The 24394-nt window shown below is 44.8% G+C and overlaps 1 protein-coding gene across 3 annotated transcripts in view; it reads right to left on the reverse strand.

Annotated features, from left to right (window-relative positions):
• OSBPL5 (oxysterol binding protein like 5) overlaps nucleotides 1-24394 on the reverse strand; it is a 227944-nt gene that overhangs the window by 99561 nt on the left and 103989 nt on the right. For all 3 annotated transcript variants that reach the window (XM_073658191.1, XM_073658192.1, XM_073658193.1), the window contains exons 2-3: nucleotides 12525-12681; nucleotides 12199-12272 (exon numbers count right to left, since the gene is read on the reverse strand). In XM_073658191.1, the coding sequence (XP_073514292.1) occupies nucleotides 12199-12272; nucleotides 12525-12681 (231 nt within the window). The remainder of the gene's footprint in view (nucleotides 1-12198; nucleotides 12273-12524; nucleotides 12682-24394) is intronic.

Below are 24394 nucleotides of genomic sequence, written 5' to 3' on the forward strand. Positions count from 1 at the left end.
AATGTAGAGTAATTCACTGCTGTCTGAGTAATCATATTGTTGCATATACTTCTTTTTTTGGGATGAAAACGGTGCAAAGTAGTTTTGACCTTCTTCCTACTGAACAGTAGGGGGCACTATTGTTATCACCCAGGGAAATGTTGAGGAATATTTTGCTCCAGCAGTATGGATGTATATGCCAAGAAGAGGTAGCGGGTATCACGGCACACACAGTCCATTAGTGCAGCGTTAATATTGTGAATCTTGGCTCCTTTGTAATGCAGCGCTGCCTCCTCCTGATTTAGCTGCTCAGTGGATTCTGCTGTTCTCAACAGGACTAAAGAAATTAAGAGCGACACGTCCCTGCTGGTTAAATGTCACCGGGGAATTTTATACAAACATTCTTGCTTCTCTCAGCAGAAAATGCTCCTCGTTGCATCTCCTTTCCCAGGCAATCCATAAAAGACGCCTCAGTACGACAGAGAATTAATCAATGTATCTGCTGCATGAGGACACATCCCACCTCCCATCGTACACTGCTTATAATTATATTGTACAGCACAAATACGGTTTCAGGTGTGGAAGCTTACACAATAAGTTATATTATTTGTGTCTTCATCTGTCTTTCCTCTAGATGAATCATCAATATGAGATAGGTGGGCGCTGGCACCCAGCAACCCCACAGATCAGCTGTTACCAGCTCCTGTGGTGGCAGGAAATTCACAGAGCACCGAACCAAAACACCACGGCTCCATACACTGTGTACTGGCCTTTTTGGGTACCTCAAATCAGTTCCCATTCGCTGCACTGTATAAATATGTTGTAGGGGTGCCAGGTTTAAGACCCCCACCAATCTAATATGGATGATCTATTCTAAGGATAATCAGTATCTTAATCCTGAACAACCTCTTTAACTTTTTTATTATTATTGCAGGAGATTAAAAACTGTAGCAGAATGTTGTACGGAGGTCCTAAAAATTATCAGACAATGAGGATTTGAGGAGGGTCAACCTTGTATGAGACCTCCAGGACCTGGAAAATTAAGCTCCATATAACTACCATATTTTTTGGACTATAAGAAAGATAATATCCAGCTAAAGTGCCTGCATCTTATATTCTGAAGGCGGGAGGTCCCGAAGCAAGAGATCCCACTGACTGCTTCTATGATGTTCAGGCAAAGCATTTATAAAACGCACTGCCGGGTCATTAAGAGAGCTGTGCACGGCGCACTCATTCACTTCCAGGAGCTGCCTGCACAGCGACGGTCCTCTCTACCTTCCTTGCTGTCGCCCACAGACATATCGCAGCTCTCCTGTGCCGGGCATTCCAATGAGAAGATCCTTAATGTGAGCGCACATCTCCTCTGCGCTGCAGGCAGCAATAGACAAGTGGCCCTCTTCTTGCTAAACACCACTCCCAGGGTGCTGGTGTGCATCAGCACCGTAATTCTTTGGTCAGAGCACTGCCTATATATATGCCTTTATAAGCAATGAAACTGTGCCAGTGTAGCACCCTGAGGATTCGGCTGCTACAGGGGTATTGCACCTCAACCCATAGGTGTGATATTCCACTCCCGGGTAAGGATGGAGTGTGGAACTGAGCTCGGTAGGCTGCATGCACTACACACATCCCATTTCCGAGGAGCAGACCGACGGTACTCCCACTTAGAAATGTGCAGGTACGACCGAGTCTGTTCCTGGCTGGAGTGGGAGGGGGGTGGAACATCCCAAGTAGTGTAGGGGCAGATAGGGGGAGCAGCCTGGGTAAAGATAGGAGCTCATTGGGTGCTGGTCACCTGAGCTCACACATAGAGGGAGTATATAAGGTGGGCACCATCAAAGAACAGGGTCAGTCAGCCACAGTCGGTCAGTCTGTCAGAGTCAGGAAGAGGAGCAGAGAAGCCCCAGAGAGAGAGAGAGGAGAAAGCAAGAAAGACCCAGAGGGGGAAACAGAAAAGGAACTCTGAGAACCCAAAGTCCATCAGCGGGTGAAGAGTTGGCAAAAGGGTACCGGATCCCAAGCTGGTGGGGGCAAAAGCACACCCTAGCCAGAGACCGGAGGCCGTGGGCAGCGTCTGCCACGGCCACCCACCACATCCACCCCGAAGGCATACCACGTGGAGGGTCAGGGAACCCAAGGCCAAGGGTGTCCCAACAGAAGGCCCGAGGGAGCTGGACCTGGGTGGATCACTAGTGGGGACGGCCAGAGAAAGGACAGAAGGAGAGCTCAGGGTCACGCTCCGGACTCGCTTGGGGGTTGGCTGGATCCAGGACCTGGTGGACGCAGCACGGCTCGGGTGGTCACTTGAAGCTGGAGTGACCGGAACAACAGCAGTGAGTAAATACCCTAAACTGCACAACCCGACTCTGTCTTCATTTAACACCTATGCTGCACCACCACAACCCCCATCCTCTGCACCTGACCCCCTGAGGCTATACCCCACCCGTTGGGGGTTATACCACCAAAAGCTGCACCTACACCATCAGCCTCAGCGGACCCTGCTGCAGCGGCGGCCATAGTGACCGCAATACAACGGGTGGCGTAGTCGACAATTAAGAACTTAATAACATCTGTAGGACTGCCACATACAACTGAGGTTGACACCCTGGGCACGGACCGGGTCACAGCCACTCGGAAGACTACAACTCCCATCTGATCCGGCTCCGGATATTCCCCCTAAAGAATATGGCCCAGGGGGCGCGTCAACTTTGGCGTAGTCGGCAGGATAGCGTGCCCGCAACACCCGGGTACTGCGTGCCTGAAGAAAAGAACGAGTTTACCTCAAAAAGAAGTCTCCTGCCGGTTCCGGAGGGTCCCCGCCATCGGACCCCATCACCAGTCGATTCCCGCCGGTTGTCCGCCATTAACAGCTTTTTCCCGCCATCTGCAGAGTTTCCCGCCACTGGGAAGCGATTCCCGCCATTTCCAAAGGTTTCCCGCCTTGGAAGAGCGGACGCCATTATGGGCGTGCCAGAGAGTGGTGAGAGGCCACCTCCCGTCGTGGGCCAGGACCGAAGATGGCGCCAAAAGTGGAAACCGCCCCCACCAACAGAGACTGTGATGCTAGAGGTGTCTGTCAGCGTGAAAGAACAGCCCCTGGAGCTGACAATCACCAAGTGGCCCCGGGACCGCCCTCGAAGGGGGAGGAGACGAAAGGAGAGAACAAAGATGGGTGTCGCTTGGAGCAGTCTGGAGAGAGCGCACCCGGAGGCATGGAGCCTGGAGAAGAAGATCGGAGGAGCTTACCCGGAGATGGCGAGAAGGCAGAGCAGCACCGGCCCGTTGGCCAGGAGCCTGCTAGAAACAGAAGAGGGAGAGCAGAGCAGCACCGGCCCGCTGGCCAGGAGCCTGCTGGAGACAACAGAAGGAGAGCAGAGCAGCACCGACCCGTTGGTCAGGAGCCTGCTGGAAACAACGACCCCACTAGGCCAAGTGGAGGTCCTAGCACAGCTTCCCCGAGACCGGGAGTGTGCACAAACCGCTCTGGAGGGCCTCGCAAGGAGGATGGCCCGGGTGCAGCGAGAGATGTTGGCGGAGTGGAGCCGTGAGATGGCCCAGCAGACCGAGACCTGTCAGCGGAGCACGCCACCCAAGACGAGGAGACAGACCGCCTCTGAGGATGGCGCGGGAGGATTGAAGGCCGGAGACGGCGCCGAGAAGGGAGCCGAACGAGTGGAGGCAGGTAAAGGGGACGTCTATACCCCAAACCGGGAAACCGCGTACCTGCCCCAGCTCCCCGTCGCAGAGCCCGAAGTCTATCCTGCCGTGCCCGTCGCTGCAACGTCACCGCCGCAGACTAGGCCTCAAACGGGAGCCGCGACCCCTGTGACGTCACACGCCTCGACCCCGAGCGTGACCAAGCAGGAAGTACCACCAGCCTGGTCGCAAGGCCTAGTACCCCCGGGCGCCGCAATACCAACAGCGCCCCCTACCTCCGCGGAGCCCCCGGCCTGGTCGCAGGGCCAAGTAACACAGGGCGCCGCCGTCCTTACGGTGCCCTTTACCTTCCAGATACCCCAGGCCTGGCCGCAAGGCCCGGGCAACCCGGGCGCTAACACCACCGCGCCCATAAGACCAAAAGTGCCGCATCTGGGAGAAGATCTGTTCGCCCAACATACGTGCCCGGATGGGCAGCCATTTATATGGCCACCGGAGTTCCACCATCCCCGACTCCGGAGAGAGAGACCCCTGGATGAACCCCTGATCCCGGCTCCAAAGCCCGTAAAGAGGATCTCGCCCCCGCTAGCAGAAGCGCAGTTTGAGTGGGACCCCACCGGAGAAGATCTCATGGGGTTCACTCAAGAGACTCGGGCAGCTGCAGCGGAGCGTGCTGAGTGCTGCCGCCAACAGCTCGAGGACTTTGAGAGGGAGCGGAGAGAGAGGCGGGTCCGGGAACAGCAAGCTCAAATAAGGAGCGCGGAGCAGAAGAGCCGGGCCAGGAGAGACCCCCGTGCAGCGCATAGTCCCCGCACCACCGGGACTGTGATAAAGTTTAACATGCAGCATGGGTGGGGCTTCATCCGAGACCACCGCACCCTAGGCGACGTCTTCGTGACCAGGAGAGACGTTGAGTCCCACCTACCGGAGGGACACAGAGGTCGTGACCTTTACATCGGGGACGAGGTCACCTTCACCCGGCACAAGTGTGCCAAAGGACCCTACGCCCTCCATGTGCATCGCCTGACGGAGGAAGAGCTGCGGTGTGAGGAGGAAGAGCAAGAGGACCCGGACGGGTCTGAAGCCAAAGGTAACCATAAAGCAAGAGCAGGAGGACGCCGTCGTTAAGTACAGCGAAGCAGAAGCTGTATATAGTTGCCCGTCGGGGCACCATAAACTGAAACCGTGAACTGAAACTGAAACTGTTACTGTTGCTAATGTAGTCCCCGTTGGGACCAGCATGTGTGAACTGTTACCCGTTATTCCCTAAATCCCACTGACCGAGGACTGAGAGCGGTCATTCCTCCCCAATACCTGGCCGAGGACTGAGAGCGGCCATAATCCCTGTATATAGTTGCGCGTCCTAAAGCGCCCCCTACCGGTTTTATAGGAAAACCATTTTTCGAGAAGAGACTGTCGCACTTTACCCGGTCACACGTTGCACAGTGACCGGAGGAGGAGCCAGAGGCGACGAGAATGTTTTATCTGCTAATATATGTTGTTTTATATGTTTTATATGTTTATGCAAAAATTTGTATGTTTTTGGTGTTATGTCTTACAGCCCGAGGACGTGCTGTGATTTACCAGGGGGGAATGTAGCACCCTGAGGATTCGGCTGCTACAGGGGTATTGCACCTCAACCCAGAGGTGTGATATTCCACTCCCGGGTAAGGATGGAGTGTGGAACTGAGCTCGGTAGGCTGCATGCACTACACACATCCCATTTCCGAGGAGCAGACCGACGGTACTCCCACTTAGAAATGTGCAGGTACGACCGAGTCTGTTCCTGGCTGGAGTGGGAGGGGGGTGGAACATCCCAAGTAGTGTAGGGGCAGATAGGGGGAGCAGCCTGGGTAAAGATAGGAGCTCATTGGGTGCTGGTCACCTGAGCTCACACATAGAGGGAGTATATAAGGTGGGCACCATCAAAGAACAGGGTCAGTCAGCCACAGTCGGTCAGTCTGTCAGAGTCAGGAAGAGGAGCAGAGAAGCCCCAGAGAGAGAGAGAGGAGAAAGCAAGAAAGACCCAGAGGGGGAAACAGAAAAGGAACTCTGAGAACCCAAAGTCCATCAGCGGGTGAAGAGTTGGCAAAAGGGTACCGGATCCCAAGCTGGTGGGGGCAAAAGCACACCCTAGCCAGAGACCGGAGGCCGTGGGCAGCGTCTGCCACGGCCACCCACCACATCCACCCCGAAGGCATACCACGTGGAGGGTCAGGGAACCCAAGGCCAAGGGTGTCCCAACAGAAGGCCCGAGGGAGCTGGACCTGGGTGGATCACTAGTGGGGACGGCCAGAGAAAGGACAGAAGGAGAGCTCAGGGTCACGCTCCGGACTCGCTTGGGGGTTGGCTGGATCCAGGACCTGGTGGACGCAGCACGGCTCGGGTGGTCACTTGAAGCTGGAGTGACCGGAACATCAGCAGTGAGTAAATACCCTAAACTGCACAACCCGACTCTGTCTTCATTTAACACCTATGCTGCACCACCACAACCCCCATCCTCTGCACCTGACCCCCTGAGGCTATACCCCACCCGTTGGGGGTTATACCACCAAAAGCTGCACCTACACCATCAGCCTCAGCGGACCCTGCTGCAGCGGCGGCCATAGTGACCGCAATACAACGGGTGGCGTAGTCGACAATTAAGAACTTAATAACATCTGTAGGACTGCCACATACAACTGAGTTTGACACCCTGGGCACGGACCGGGTCACAGCCACTCGGAAGACTACAACTCCCATCTGATCCGGCTCCGGATATTCCCCCTAAAGAATATGGCCCAGGGGGCGCGTCACCAGCACTACACACCATCTCACCTTGTTACTGGGTGGGACTGTCACACTGTAGATAAATCCCATTAACAGAGCCCACTTTTTAATACATGGCGACTGTCTTTCCCAATAACAGTTATATGGGTATACTGAACTATATTCTCTCTTCTCCTCTGCTGTCAGAGCTTTTATCATACATAGTGTATAACTCTTTTCCATGGAACCACTACTGTGTGCCCACTCCCTGGCCGAGAGTGCACAGCAGTTACATCCCAGGAGAGGGGTTAACTCATAAAATACTAACTAGTTCTCTCCAGCCAATTGATTTCTATATGACAGTTATCTGCACACCTCCATCTCCCTCTCAGCTCCTGATGAGCTCCTGATGAGCTGCCATTATAAATCTTGCAAAATCACTGGCTTCTCTAATCACTGCTCTCACTGTCCGGAGCTGTGTGCTTGTTCAAATGCTTGGTTATTTCTATATGCAAATAAAGTGATAGCAGTGTACACTCCAGAGCAAATCTTTGATAGCTAAATGTGTGCTGTGCTTTATAGTTGTACTAATACTAATCACAAGAAATGTCACTAAAGGAGGAGAGCCCACCCTGCCAGAAGCCAAGAAATGAAAGCAACTGGAAAGATGTGTGCTGTTCAAGAGACAACTTGAGAATACCCCTTTAAACTACCTGAGAAATTTTAATTCGTATAAAATATTGTTTTCCTATTTCTGTTGTCTAGTCCTGACGTGCTTCGTATAGTCCAAAAAATATGGTAATCTACAATGATGGGTGTAATGTAATTCTAGAGTTCACAGAAGTTTATCTGCTCAGATTTTATTAGCATCCTCGGTGGCATTGTATGCTCCTATTACAATGTGCAGCAGCAGTACTCTCGTGCTGCCAGTCTGCCTGTTTATTCTCTGTAAATGCTCAAAGTTAGAATTTTTACAATAAATTTCCAGGTGCAGTTGCTCAAGCAGAGGTAATTACCCCAAATTGGAGACATTTTTCAACGTGGCTTAACAAATTCATAGCAGTAAAACTGTAATTGAAAACTTTTTATAAAATCACTCTATGTTGCCAGAAGTTCTGCGGTATTAAGTTTGAGTTACAATATAGTTTGCTATTTTTAAAACTGAATCTACTATAATATATGAGCACATTATTATAGAGGGGGGTCCTCATAAAAGGCTAATGATGAACAGAATATAATACATAATAAACAGTAGAGTGCTCATCTATTTCTCTGCACCTACCTCATACTTTACATTGCAGTTCTGCTTGGTCACAATATTCGCATTACTATCACAGAATTGACTTATTTCTCCTATTGTTATGACCAAGGGAAATGTTGAGGAAGATTTTACTCCAGCACTATAGATTTTTATGCCAAGAAAAGGTAAAAGCCATCTCGGTACACAAAGTCCATTAGCACAGCGTTAATATTGTAAATCTTGACAATAATACAAGCCATTAAATGAAGAACCAAATTCCAGTCAAGGAATGATTATAATCTACAGAACTAATGAAAAATAAAATGTTTTCCACATGTTCGTTTTAAGGACAATAAACCTTAAAAGGATAAACTCTTTTCTGAATGAAGCCTCCGCAGTAATTAACAGATCTGCAATCTATCTAGCGAGCAGCTCCATTCACCAGTAATACATGGCTGGGCTGAGACCTCCAAAGTTGGAATCATTCTGGTTTATAAAAAGGGGTCCTGAACAAGATGGATATGTCCAAGAAATGTAAAGGATCTAGCTTCCAGTATATATAAAAAACATCAAATTTAATTTCATCCGTTACAAGAGTGAAAAAATATACATCAGTCCATGTGCAAAGACCAGGACTAAGAACATTATAGCATTCGAAACGCGTTGGTTTTTACAGAGGGTGTTGACTTCAATCTTTTGCAAATATGTATATTTTTCCACTTTTTCAATGGATTAAATAAAACTTTATAATTTTATATATATACTGGAAGCTGGATTGATCCTATACCTTTCTTGGACATACCCATCTAAAACGCCATGCAGTGACGTGCTTTCTGGGCTTCCCGACTGACTGGATTAATTTTGGAAAGGGTGTGCTGGATCAATTTGTTTATTTAAAGTCCTGAATGGGATGTTTCTCTCTTCACCTCCTCATGGTCACATGAGAGGAAAAGTAAGTGAGTATACACACAAAATCCTTTAAAGGCTATGTGGCATATTTTAATTTATGTATTGCATGTATTATGTGTAAACCATTTCAGCAACTTATTATTATTATTATTAACTACCTTCAGCTTGATCTCGAGCCATGGCGACTTGATAGATGAACGCTCTGTAGAAAGGTCAATCCTGTGCAAGCCTAGATAGGTCCACCAGGGTCTTCTCCGCTGTTATATTGATTGTATCAAGTCATTGGGTTGTTGGTCTTCCTCTTCATCTTGTTCCTTCTATTTTTCCGCCTATGATGTCCTTCTCTAGTAGTTGCTTTCTTTGTATGATGTGTCCAAAGTAGGCAATTCGTAGCTTGGTGATCCTTGCTTCTAGTGACATGTCTGGCTTGATTGTTCCAAAATTGTATATTTGTTCTTTTTGCCATCCATGGTATTAATAGCATCCTTCTCCAGCACCACATTTCGAAGGCGTTAATTCTCCTTTTGTCTTGTTTCTTTATCGTCCAGGTTGAGCATCCATATGTTCCTTAAAGAAAAGATCAGACTATGTACGAGCCATGTCTTCATCGCCAGTTAAATATTCCTCAGTTTGAAGACTTTGTCCAGTGACTTCATGGTTGATTTGACCACAGTTATTCTCCTATTGACTTCCGGCGTCGTTGCTGCATCTTGAGTGATCATCAGTCCAGGTAGGTTGAAGTCCTTTACAACTTCAAGTTCGTCGCCATCCATCTTGTGTCCTGGTCGTACTTGGCAGTAGTCAATATCTTTGTCTTCTTTGTGTTTAGTAAGAGTCCCAAATTTGAGCTTTTCCATCTTGACACTCGGTAGCAAGTCCTTCATTCCATCTACGCTTGTTGCTATCAATGTTGTATTGTCTGCATATTTAAGTTTGTTGATAATTCGTCTAGAAATTTTGATTCCTTCTTCTTTTTTGGCAAGTATTCCTGAAAATAGCTTCTGCATATAGATTGAAAATAAATGGTGACAGGATGCAGCCTTGTCTGACGCCTCACTCTACTTTGATCCATGCTATGTCGCCATGTTCCGTTTGGATTGTTGCTTCTTGGTCAATGTACAGGTGCCTAATGAGACTGATCAGATGGCTCAGCACACCCATATCCTTCATGGTATTCCAAAGTTTCTGGTGATCAACACTGTCAAAGGCTTTAATGTAATTGAAGTAGCAAAAATAGATCTCCTTGTTGTATTCTTTGGCCTTTTCCATTATCGATCTAATGTTAGCAATTACATCTGTTGGTCCTCTAATTTTTATGTTCTACATCTTGCATGTATTACAGCACAATGCAAGCTGCTTAATAGTATTCGGCCTCCATTGCAACAGTCATCTGTATGTCAGCTCAGTCTCTAGCACTCTCTGTCTCCTCTAAAGTAGCATCTATCTAAAGGTACCATCACACTTAGCGATGCTACAGCGATCCTGACAACAATACGACCTAGCAGGGATCGTTGCTGCGTCGTTATGTGGTCGCTGGTGAGATGTCAAACAGTCAAATCTTCCAAACGACGCAGCAACGATACGGCGACCCGTAGCGACCTGTATAACGATGTCGGCGGTCTTTGGGACCCTGTCACATAGCAGCTACTCTGACGATTCAGACCTCGATGAGGGACGACTTCTCAGTTCTGAGTCGCCAACGAGATCGTTGTTAAGGTGTCAAACACACCGATGCATGCTACCCAGCGGGAACTCAACGATCAAAAAAGGGTCCAGGCCATTTCGACACGACCAGCGATCTCACAGCAGGGGGATGGTCGTTGCAAAACTTGTGACTCAGCAGCAATCTCGCTTAGTGTGGCGGGGGCTTAACTCATATCAGATCAAAGCAGATTTGAGCTTAGATTTGCATTGAAAAAAAGAAATAAATGAGCTGAAAACTACCCAGGACATGTAGCTGGGTTTGAGACTGTACAGAATTCAGCAGCTTGGAGTGTGTTGTAATGTATTCAAGAAAAAATACAAAAATTGTTTGATTCTTTGAAAATTGCAGAAATGTTTCAATCCACATAATACATAAAATCCCCTACAAAAATTATGCAAATGTTTCCATATCCTTTAAACTATTGCATATGAACCTAATTTAGTTTTCCAGCAAAAAAAGGAAAAGATAATGAATCAGAATCAGATAATAAGGAATGATCATTTATAATAGTTAAGCATACAGAGGCGCCGCAGCAGTGGAGATGCCATTTGAATATGAGAATTGTGTCAGTCTCACAGGATATCAATACTTTATTCTTATGAGTAAACCGTTATAATAATACAATGTAGCGTTTATTGACAATCTGGGCAATTAGCATATTTCCCAGGCTGGAGGTTGTGGGTATGAATAATGCATGGGCACTGCACTGGTTTATGTACAGTATGTTTACTGCAGAGTCTCTGACATGAATTATTTACATCTGTGCTAGAACAGATTCTGCTGCAGTCTCCTGGTCTGGGGATGGGGCTGGACCCTGACTACAGAGCTCGATTAAACCATTACAGCAACAGTACTATCACTCATTACACACTTAAGATTTAGGAGGATATTTCATGTGTTCAGTTGCCAGGACACAACAGAGGAAGCCAGACATTCAGGACTGGATCATATCCATGAAAATGCATCTGAGCAATTAATGGGGTTTCCAGGTTTTAAAAAGGCTGTGCGAAAAAGGGCCATTTCCAAGCAAAGGCTCTGTCTGGTATTGCAGCTTGCTAAACCCCATGCACTTAAATGTATACCAAATATATCCTATGGACAAGGATTGTTGTTTCCCCCAAAAAATAAAAGCATCTATTTTTTTCATATAACATTTCATACAATATGGTTTTATAGGTTTACAGGGGCAGGATGTGATTGGAAAGATGGGGTCTGTTTTTTTTTCAATAAATAGCATCACTCTTAGGTTTAAATTACACTGGGCTGCAATAGAAAACACAGATAATGAGCTGCGCTGTGCAAAGGGAAAAAGAAAACTCCTTCCTTCTATTCTCAGACAACAACTTAAAATATTAAAAATAATAAACTTTAAAATGGGCAATTAGCCATCCAATTATTTTCAAATAAACAAAACTAGAGAACGGAGATGCAAGGAAGGGACCACAGGGAACTCCAGAGGCACTGAGCTATGAAGCACCGGGTTCCTTAGAGGGGTTATCTCCTAACTGGACTCCTCCATTTTAAATGAAGCAGTTCCCCTTGTAAATAAATAAATAATATGTTCACCTCTCACTCAGACAACTTTCTAGAGATGTCAGCTCTGGGTCTGCCAGGGTTCACATTGGCTGTTGCACTTACATGGCATAAAAACACAATTAGCGGCCACTACTGGGCTGCTGAACGCTGTCTTCTTTCACTTGTCCAATATTTGACCAAGGAAAGTACAGTTGCGGCAGCCCAAAATGGACTCACGTGGCCTAACAATGTCACATGAACCCTACGAGACCCAGAGCCAACATCACTGAAACGGCACTCTTTCGGGACCGAGTATCTGTTATTTTTATTTTACAATGGGGTCTATGTCATTTAAAAAGGGGTTTGGACAAATTGACCCTCCCAAAATAAATGTCTCCTGTGTATAAATCATGGATACACATTATTTCAAATACATATCAGGTACCTTATTAGCGCCATTTGGAGTCAGCGGAGCTTCATCCTTCACAATTGGTAAATTGTTATGTTCTGCATCTTTTCCTGCAGAGGAACAATAAAAGAGCATGAACCCCCCGGTAGCCTTAGATATTTATAAATCAGCTGTAATATTGTGTCATCAGGTATATTAACGGCAAGAGGCATAATTGGTATCAAACTAAAGATATAAGATCCATCAACAGCAGTGTTTCCGCTTGTTGTTGGTCTCCAGACAGACAGATTTATCTTTCACACTACACTCGTGCCTGGGAGTAAAAAATCACTTTATATATCATTGGAGACCCCAATACTCACCTGTATTAAGTGCATTTATATCATGATCAGCTCCAAACGACAAGTTCCGCGCCAGCTTGTTATTATCATTCTTCTGAGGAGTAATGGTGGTGGGACACAAGGAGAATCTGCGCCGGAGGAAATTCTCCTCCTTCATGTTGTGCGCCGGGGAGGTTTTCTGAAAATAAAAAGTGAAAGGTGACAATTAGGAGACAAATGTGGGAATTATAGTAATATTTTGACAAGATGTGTCGACGAGGTCTCTACAGTCCATGGTGGTCACACAAAGCTTTGAAGGTTCCCTCACCAGTGTCTGTATAAAGTAATGCCCACTGCAATGACGCCTCTTTCCATGTGATGACTGCTACGCTTACATGGAACGAAACACATCACAAATGGTCAATTCATATACTTTTTGCAGATTATAAACAAGCTATAAGAATATAAATTAAACCATAACAGCATATGTCAAAAGAAGGAGCCGGCTTGCTTGTGGCTTCCAGGGACCCCTACAAGTTTTCCCAAAAATAACATATAAAAATAGTAACTCTTTTTCATAGTTTACATAAAATGACCAACAACATCTTTTCTTAAACATCAAGATTGGTCTCAGCCTCCAGACTCAACCTTCAGGGTCACTAATTGCAGCAGTCAAGACATAATCTATGATTATATTGTCCTGGAGAATATTTGCAGCTCAGAACACTTAGACCCAACTGCTCAATATAGTAATATTCCACATTTCTCCTATGACTAATATAAATGACTGCACAGCACCGCTGGCACCAGATTACTTCTTATAAAAAGCCGCTAAATTTAGCCCCTGAGCAGCAGCCGCCTATATGCTACGAGATTGGGTTTTTAACAGAACCTCAAGAATTCAGCCGGTGTCCATGCCATGAGAGTAGTCCGAGCAATGTCATGAGGGCGCTGTGAGGGGCTGACAGACATTGATCTCTCACTGACCCACGGGAATGTGTGGGTGTCAGGTGAGAACTGCAGACGTCATTGGCTGCTGTCACACAAGTCAGTTGTAGTTAACATGCATTATGGGTAAAAGGTATTCGGCTAAGAAAAATGTTTAGATGAGTGACCATTATTTTTCATGAATTAACCAATTTACACATAATTTTCCTTAAAGTAAAGGATTTAAGGTAATTATTCTGATCCAAACAACTAGATACGATCTACACACAAAACCATTTTGTTACATACATTTTTTCTGTACTGATTTACATCCTGTATTATCCTGTACTGATCCTGAGTTATATCCTGTATTATACTCCAGAGCTGCACTCACTATTCTGCTGGTGCAGTCACTGTGTACACACATTACATTACTTATCCTGTACTGATCCTGAGTTACCTCCTGTATTATACTCCAGAGCTGCACTCACTATTCTGCTGGTGGAGTCACTGTGTACATACATTACATTATTGATCCTGAGTCACATACTGTATTATATTCCAGAGCTGCACTCACTATTCTGCTGGTGCAGTCACTGTGTACGTACATTACATTACTGATCTTGTACTGATCCTGAGTTACATCCTGTATTATAGTCCAGAGCTGCACTCACTATTCTGCTTGTGCAGTCACTGTGTACATACATTACATTACTTATCCTGTACTGATCCTGAGTTATATCCTGTATTATACTCCAGAGCTGCACTCACTATTCTGCTGGTGGAGTCACTGTGTACATACATTACATTACTGATCATGTACTGATCCTGAGTTACATCCTGTATTATACTCCAGAGCTGAGCTCACTATTCTGCTGGTGGAGTCACTGTGTACATACATTACATTACTGATCCTGTACTGATCCTGAGTTACATCCTGTATTATACTCCAGAGCTGCACTCACTATTCTGCTGGTGGAGTCACTGTGTACATACATTACATTACTCATCCTGTACTGATCCTGAGTTACATCCTGTATTATACTCCAGAGCTGCACTCACTATTCTGCTGGTGCAGTCACTATGTACATACATTACATTACTTATCCAGAGTTACATCCTGTATTATACTCCAGAGCAGCACTCACTATTCTGCTGGTGCAGTCACTGTGTACATACATTACATTACTTATCCTGAGTTACATCCTGTATTATACTCCAGAGCTGCATTCACTCTTCTGCTGGTGCAGTCACTATGTACATACATTACATTACGTATCCTGAGTTCCATCCCGTATTATACTCCAGAGCTGCACTCACTATTCTGCTGGTGCAGTCACTGTGTACATACATTACATTACTTATCCTGTAATAATCCTGAGTTACATCCTGTATTATACTCCAGAGCAGCACTCACTATTCTGCTGGTGCAGTCACTGTGTACATACATTACTGATCCTGAGTTACATCGTGTATTATACTCCAGAGCTGCACTCACTATTCTGCTGGTGCAGTCACTGTATACATACATTACATTACTGATCCTGAGTTACATCCTGTATTATACTCCAGAGCAGCACTCACTATTCTGCTGGTGCAGTCACTGTGTACATACATTACATTACTGATCCTGAGTTACATCCTGTATTATACTCCAGAGCAGCACTCACTATTCTGCTGGTGCAGTCACTGTGTACATACATTACATTACTGATCCTGAGTTACATCCTGTATTATACTCCAGAGCAGCACTCACTATTCTGCTGGTGGAGTCACTGTATACATACATTACATTACATTACTGTTCCTGAGTTACATCCTATATTATACTCCAGAGCTGCACTCACTATTCTGCTGGTGCAGTCACTGTATACATACATTACATTACTGATCCTGAGTTACATCCTGTATTATACTCCAGAGCAGCACTCACTATTCTGCTGGTGCAGTCACTGTGTACATACATTACATTACTTATCATGTACTGATCCTGAGTTACATCCTGTATTATACTCCAGAGCTGCACTCGCTATTCTGCTGGTGCAGTCGCTGTGTACATACATTACATTACTGATCCTGAGTTACCTCCTGTATTATACCCCAGAGCTGCACTCACTATTCTGCTGGTGCAGTCACTGTGTACATACATTACATTACTGATCCTGTACTGATCCTGAGTTACATCCTGTATTATACTCCAGAGCTGCACTCACTATTCTGCTTGTGCAGTCACTGCGTACATACATTACATTACTGATCCTGTACTGATCCTGAGTTACATCCTGTATTATACTCCAGAGCTGCACTCACTATTCTGCTGGTGCAGTCACTGTGTACATACATTACATTACTGATCCTGAGTTACATCCTGTATTATACTCCAGAGCTGCACTCACTATTCTGCTGGTGCAGTCACTGTGTATATACATTACATTACTGATCCTGTACTGATCCTGAGTTACATCCTGTATTATACTCCAGAGCTGCATTCACTATTCTGCTGGTGCAGTCACTGTGTACATACATTACATTACTGATCCTGAGTTACATCCTGTATTATACTCCAGAGCTGCACTCTCTATTCTGCTGGTGCAGTCACTGTGTACTTACATTACCTTACTGATCCTGAGTTACATCCTATATTATACTACAGAGCTGCACTCACTATTCTGCTGGTGCAGTCACTGTGTACATACATTACATTACTGATCCTGTACTGATCCTGAGTTAAATCCTGTATTATACTCCAGAGCTGCATTCACTATTCTGCTGGTGCAGTCACTGTGTACATACATTACATTACTGATCCTGAGTTACATCCTGTATTATACTCCAGAGCTGCACTCTCTATTCTGCTGGTGCAGTCACTGTGTACATACATTACATTACTGATCCTGTACTGATCCTGAGTTACATCCTGTATTATACTCCAGAGCAGCATTCACTATTCTGCTGGTGCAGTCACTGTGTACATACATTACATTACTGATCCGGAGTTACATCCTGTATTATACTCCAGAGCTGCATTCACTATTCTGCTGGTGCAGTCACTGTGTACATACATTACATTACTGATCCTGAGTTATATCCTGTATTATACTCCAGAGCTGCAGTCACTATTCTGCTGGTGCAGTCACTGTGTACATACATTACATTACTGATCCTGTACTGATCCTGAGTTACATCCTGTATTATACTCCAGAGCAGCATTCACTATTCTGCTGGTGCAGTCACTGTGTTCATACATTACATTACTGATCCGGAGTTACATCCTGTATTATACTCCAGAGCTGCACTCTCTATTCTGCTGGTGCAGTCACTGTGTACTTACATTACCTTACTGATCCTGAGTTACATCCTATATTATACTACAGAGCTGCACTCACTATTCTGCTGGTGCAGTCACTGTGTACATACATTACATTACTGATCCTGTACTGATCCTGAGTTAAATCCTGTATTATACTCCAGAGCTGCATTCACTATTCTGCTGGTGCAGTCACTGTGTACATACATTACATTACTGATCCTGAGTTACATCCTGTATTATACTCCAGAGCTGCACTCTCTATTCTGCTGGTGCAGTCACTGTGTACATACATTACATTACTGATCCTGTACTGATCCTGAGTTACATCCTGTATTATACTCCAGAGCAGCATTCACTATTCTGCTGGTGCAGTCACTGTGTACATACATTACATTACTGATCCGGAGTTACATCCTGTATTATACTCCAGAGCTGCATTCACTATTCTGCTGGTGCAGTCACTGTGTACATACATTACATTACTGATCCTGAGTTATATCCTGTATTATACTCCAGAGCTGCAGTCACTATTCTGCTGGTGCAGTCACTGTGTACATACATTACATTACTGATCCTGTACTGATCCTGAGTTATATCCTGTATTATACTCCAGAGCTGCAGTCACTATTCTGCTGGTGCAGTCACTGTGTACATACATTACATTACTGATCCTGTACTGATCCTGAGTTACATCCTGTATTATACTCCAGAGCAGCATTCACTATTCTGCTGGTGCAGTCACTGTGTACATACATTACATTACTGATCCGGAGTTACATCCTGTATTATACTCCAGAGCTGCATTCACTATTCTGCTGGTGCAGTCACTGTGTACATACATTACATTACTGATCCTGAGTTATATCCTGTATTATACTCCAGAGCTGCAGTCACTATTCTGCTGGTGCAGTCACTGTGTACATACATTACATTACTGATCCTGTACTGATCCTGAGTTACATCCTGTATTATACTCCAAAGCAGCATTCACTATTCTGCTGGTGCAGTCACTGTGTACATACATTACAGTACTGATCCTGAGTTACATCCTGTATTATACTCCAGAGCTGCATTCACTATTCTGCTGGTGCAGTCACTGTGTACATACAATACATTACTGATCCTGTAATAAATCCTGAGTTACATCCCGTATTATACTCCAGAGCTGCACTCACTATTCTGCTGGTGCAGTCACTGTGTACATACATTACATTACTTATCCTGTAATAATCCTGAGTTACATCCTGTATTATACTCCAGAGCAGCACTCACTATTCTTCTGGTGCAGTCACTGTGTACATACATTACATTACTGATCCTGAGTTACATCCTGTATTATACTCCAGAGCAGCACTCACTATTCTGCTGGTGGAGTCACTGTATACATACATTACATTACATTACTGTTCCTGAGTTACATCCTATATTATACTCCAGAGCTGCACTCACTATTCTGCTGGTGCAGTCACTGTGTACATACATTACTGATCCTGAGTTACATCGTGTATTATACTCCAGAGCTGCACTCACTATTCTGCTGGTGCAGTCACTGTATACATACATTACATTACTGATTCTGAGTTACATCCTGTATTATACTCCAGAGCAGCACTCACTATTCTGCTGGTGCAGTCACTGTGTACATACATTACATTACTTATCATGTACTGATCCTGAGTTACATCCTGTATTATACTCCAGAGCTGCACTCGCTATTCTACTGGTGCAGTCGCTGTGTACATACATTACATTACTGATCCTGAGTTACCTCCTGTATTATACCCCAGAGCTGCACTCACTATTCTGCTGGTGCAGTCACTGTGTACATACATTACATTACTGATCCTGTACTGATCCTGAGTTACATCCTGTATTATACTCCAGAGCTGCACTCACTATTCTGCTGGTGCAGTCACTGCGTACATATATTACATTACTGATCCTGTACTAATCCTGAGTTACATCCTGTATTATACTCCAGAGCTGCACTCACTATTCTGCTGGTGCAGTCACTGTGTACATACATTACATTACTGATCCTGAGTTACATCCTGTATTATACTCCAGAGCTGCACTCTCTATTCTGCTGGTGCAGTCACTGTGTACTTACATTACCTTTCTGATCCTGAGTTACATCCTATATTATACTCCAGAGCTGCACTCACTATTCTGCTGGTGCAGTCACTGTGTACTTACATTACCTTACTGATCCTGAGTTACATCCTATATTATACTCCAGAGCTGCACTCACTATTCTGCTGGTACAGTCACTGTGTACATACATTACATTACTGATCCTGTACTGATCCTGAGTTAAATCCTGTATTATACTCCAGAGCTGCATTCACTATTCTGCTGGTGCAGTCACTGTGTACATACATTACATTACTGATCCTGAGTTACATCCTGTATTATACTCCAGAGCTGCACTCTCTATTCTGCTGGTGCAGTCACTGTGTACATACATTACATTACTGATCCTGTACTGATCCTGAGTTACATCCTGTATTATACTCCAGAGCAGCATTCACTATTCTGCTGGTGCAGTCACTGTGTACATACATTACATTACTGATCCTGTACTGATCCTGAGTTAAATCCTGTATTATACTCCAGAGCTGCATTCACTATTCTGCTGGTGCAGTCACTGTGTACATACATTACATTACTGATCCTGAGTTACATCCTGTATTATACTCCAGAGCTGCACTCTCTATTCTGCTGGTGCAGTCACTGTGTACATACATTACATTACTGATCCTGTACTGATCCTGAGTTACATCCTGTATTATACTCCAGAGCTGCATTCACTATTCTGCTAGTGCAGTCACTGTGTACATACATTACATTACTGATCCTGAGTTATATCGTGTATTATACTCCAGAGCTGCAGTCACTATTCTGCTGGTGCAGTCACTGTGTACATACATTACATTACTGATCCCGTACTGATCCTGAGTTACATCCTGTATTATACTCCAGAGCAGCATTCACTATTCTGCTGGTGCAGTCACTGTGTACATACATTACATTACTGATCCGGAGTTACATCCTGTATTATACTCCAGAGCTGCATTCACTATTCTGCTGGTGCAGTCACTGTGTACATACATTACATTACTGATCCTGAGTTATATCCTGTATTATACTCCAGAGCTGCAGTCACTATTCTGCTGGTGCAGTCACTGTGTACATACATTACATTACTGATCCTGAGTTATATCCTGTATTATACTCCAGAGCTGCACTCACTATTCTGCTGGTGCAGTCACTGTGTACATACATTACATTACTGATTCTGTACTGATCCTGAGTTACATCCTGTATTATACTCCAGAGCTGCACTCACTATTCTGCTGGTGCAGTCACTGTGTACATACATTACATTACTGATCCTGAGTTACATCCTGTATTATTCTCCAGAGCTGCACTCACTATCCTGCTGGTGGAGTCACTGTGTGTAAAGGCCCAGACACTTTAGAAGTCAGTCCTTTGGGATCTGCGGAGGCCTGTAAATGATGATAGCTATAGTTATGGCCATATGACAATATAGCTATATTCTAAAGTTAACAGGAAATGTAGCTGGTGCTGTAAAAAGCTATTGTATGAATGTTTTATTCTAATCGGCTGATTTAGTTCTTGTCACATAAATAACTCTAAATAATAGAACATTGACATAGATTCCCATATGGACCCAGATCTCAGCCAGGCTGGCTCATGATGGTAGAGCATATGCTCTGTTTTACTAATTACACTATTTTTCATTGCATTCAGTAAGAATTTCAGCATCAGTAGCTACAGCGGCTGGGAGCCTCCCGCACCTCAGTCATATGTGACCCTTATAAGCGACATATTGTGTGTGTTACTAAGAGTGATATTCCCTGTACTTACAGTATTGTGCAGAAAATGTAATCCATGTACATGACATAGATAGATAGATAGAAGTGCACAAAACTGTGGCCGACGGTACTTTTATGCACGCCTAAAAATACGGACACTGCTGGATCAAAGGTCAGATGGCATCCACAGTGTCTCCATCTGCCTGATTATAAGGAATCTTCCGCCTGGAGTTCCACTGGAATCATGTATTTCAAAGATTTATATGGAAACCCCGATGTAAGCGCTCGGCACTGAGCGCAGGATAAATGTGAGACGAGCCTTACTGCGATCTTTGGGAGGCAGAGTGAACAAATCAACAGCAGGTGAAGAATTGGTTTTATTTATTTTTTACGCTGTTCCTCATGCGGTATAAGTGATTAGACTACTTTATTATTCGGGTCGGTGCGATTACAGTGATACCAGATTGATATCAGTTTTTTTGTTTGGAAGCAGTCACACACTAAAAGACACTTTTTTTTTGCAAAAACTAGTTTTTGTATCACCATATTTTGAGAACTATAATTTTTCCATATTGCTGCCGACAGAGTGATGTGAGGACTTGTTTTTTGCAGGATAAGTTGATGTTTTTATTGGTACCATTTTCGGGCACATGACATTTCAGGAATCGTTTTTTTATTTTGTTTTTTATGCCGTTTCGAGTGTGGTAAAATCGATAAGGCAGCTTTATTCTTCTGGTCAGTATGATTACAGTGATACCACAATTATATAATTTTTTTATGTTTTGGCACTTTTACACAATAAAAACAATTTTATAGAAAAAGTAATTATTTTTGCATCACTTTATTCTGAGGGATGCAACTTTTTTATTTTTGGCTGATGAAGCTGTATGGTGGTTTGTATTTTGCAGGACTGACGTTTTCAACGATACCATTTTTATTTACATTCGTCTTTTTGATCATGTTTTATTTCAGTTTTTGCTTGGTTGTATGATGAAAAAACATTGGTTTTTTTTTAAAGTGTTCACTTAAGGGGTTAACTAGTGTTACAGTTTTATGGGGAAGGTCGTTCCATCTTTTTTTTTCTGAGTACTTCTAAGTTCGGTAAGGGGTTAAAAAGCCACATGGTAGGCCCTGTTCCTTTGTCACAATGGTGAAGACAAAGGAGTTTGCGGACATCAGAACTGCTGTTATTAGCAAACCCAAGACTTTCAAAGGGTATAAGGCCATCTCCAAAGACCTTGGTATCGCAGTTTTAACAGTGCACAATGTTATTAAGACGTTTGCCAAGCATGGAACTGTAAAGAACCTCCCTGGACCTGGGGGAAAGAGGAAAATTGACAAGAGATGTCTTCGAAGGTTGGTGCGAATGGTGAAAAAAACACCATGTCAAACATCCAAAGACCTGAAGGCCAACCTGGAACAGTCTGGGGTCATGGTTTCAACAAGTACCATACACCGCACACTAAGCCAAGCAGAGCTTTATGGGAGAAGGCCAAGGAAGAAAATTGTTGAAGAAAATACATAAAAAGGAATGACTGATCTTTGCCAAAGAGTACCTTGACAAACCACAATCCTTCCGGGAAAAAGTTCTGTGTGGACAGATGAAACAAAAATAGAGCTTTTTGGTAATGCAAAGCAACAGTTTTTTTTACAGATGGCGCAATGAAGCTTATAAGGAAAAACACCTTACCAACAGTTAAGCATGGTGGAGGGTCCATAATGCTATGTGGTGGCTTAGCTGCGTCTGGTACTGGAAGCCTTGATCTTATCACAGGAATCATGAAATCAGAGAATTATCAAGAGATTTTAGAGCAAAATGTCCTACCCAGTGTAAGAAAACTTGGTTTGAGTCGAAGATAATGGGTCCTCCAGCAAGACAATGACCCAAAGCACACATCCAAAAGTACACAGGAATGGTTGAAAAAAAAATGAACTGTTTTAAAATGGCCAGCAATGACTCCTGACCTCAATCCCATTGAAAATCTTTTGGGTGAACTGAAATCTGCCATTGGGAAAAAGAACCCTGCAAACATTCAAGAGCTTGAACAAACTGCAAAGGAAGAGTGGGAGAAAACTCCATCTGAGAAGTGCAAGAAGCTTATAGATGGCTACAAGAAACATTTGGAGGCTGTCAGCAATGCCAAAGGGTATGCAACCAAGTATTAATTAGGGGTGCCTTTATTGCTGCACATGCTGTTTATTCGGTTTATTATTTGAAATTGCAACATGGAAGTTTAAAAACATTGTTTTATTTCTGCAGATATTGTACAGTCTATGAAAAAAATGAAGGGGTGTCAATAATGGTGACCAGCACTGTTAGATGGATAGATAGATAGATAGATAGATAGATAGATAGATAGATAGATAGATAGATAGATTTCCTTGCTCTTATTGGTGTGTGCACATTGTAAATTCAGACTGAAGGCAGCAAAACCACAAAGGCACACATCTGGAAAAAAGGAGTAAAGAAACACATGTGAAACAAACCAGAATATATGTTACACATTAGATTCCTCACAGTGTCCCCCTTTACTCTGATGACAGCTTTACACACCCTTGTTGTTCTCTCCAGCAGCTTCATCAGGTAGTCACCTGGAATGGATTTCCAACAGCCATGAAGGAGTTCTCAGACATGTCTAGCACTTTTTGGCTGCTTTTGCCTTTACTCTGGGATCCAACTCATCCCAAACCATCTCGATTGGGTTGGGGTTGGTTGATTATGGAGGCGATGTCATCTGATGCAGCCTCCATCCCTCTCCTTCTTGGTCACTTAACCCTCACATCACCTGGAGATGTTCTGGGTTCTACTGCAACACAAATGATAGCCCTACTAATTGCAAACCAATGGGATGACATTCGTTGCATAATGCTGTGGTCACCATGTTGGGTAAGTGACTCGCCCCCTGGGGCGTGGGGCACTCGGAACCAGGCGATGGGGAGACGATGGGGGTAGTAGTGGAAACCCGGTCCCGTGGCTCAGGGTGGTCAGACCAATGGTAGTCTGCTAAGTGCTGTTGATAATGTCCGGCTACGCCACCCGTGGATTGCGGTTATTAGGAACCGCCGCTGCAAGGCAGTCCGCTGGGGCTGATGAGGTGTGCAGCTAGGGTAGTGTGACTCCCCACGGGAAGAGTGCGGCCCCAGGGCAGTATAATGGATGGTGGGGGTGATGGTGGTGAGAGTCCCAGTACCGTTAGTGCTGGAGGAGCGAAAGAGCACACAGACAACGTACTGCAGTCCAATGTCTTTTACTCACAGTTCAAGTATTCAGGTACTCCAGGTCATTTCTGTACAGGTAGTGACCGCCCGAGCCATGCTGCGTCCACCAGGTGAGGGGCTCGGTCAACTCCCAGGCAGTTCAGGAGAATGGCACAGGACCCCCTTCTTTCCTTTCTCTGGCCTGCCTCACCAGTGACCCACTTTTGTCCGGTCACCGCGGACCTGCGCAGGTAAACGTGGGCCCCGTTCCCCGCTGTCCTTTATGGTGCCTTCCTAGCAGGTTTGATGAGGTGCTGCACCAATAAATGGTCACAGCCTCCGGTCTTTGGCTGAGGGTTGTTTCTCCTCCACCAACTTGGGATCCGGTACCCTTAATCTGCCTGACCCTTCACCCTGGATTCTCGTGGGTTCTTAGGGTCCCTTCCACCTTCTTGTTCCTGAGCCCTTCTGTTTCTCTCTCCCTTCTCCTTCTTTCCTGTTCTGTCTTCTCCTCCTTCCCTTGGCCTCTTCTCCAGGCCCACTTCTCCTTTTCCTCTCAGGCTCCGGCCTTTTCTCTAGGCTCGCCTCTGAGCAGAGCTCCTACAGAGCCTCTACTCCCTGTCTTCTTCTCTCTGGAC

This window comes from Phyllobates terribilis, unplaced genomic scaffold (assembly GCF_046119375.1).
Source record: "Phyllobates terribilis strain yellow unplaced genomic scaffold, ASM4611937v1 Scaffold_13__5_contigs__length_258822181, whole genome shotgun sequence".
Classification (NCBI taxonomy): Eukaryota; Metazoa; Chordata; class Amphibia; order Anura; family Dendrobatidae; genus Phyllobates; species Phyllobates terribilis.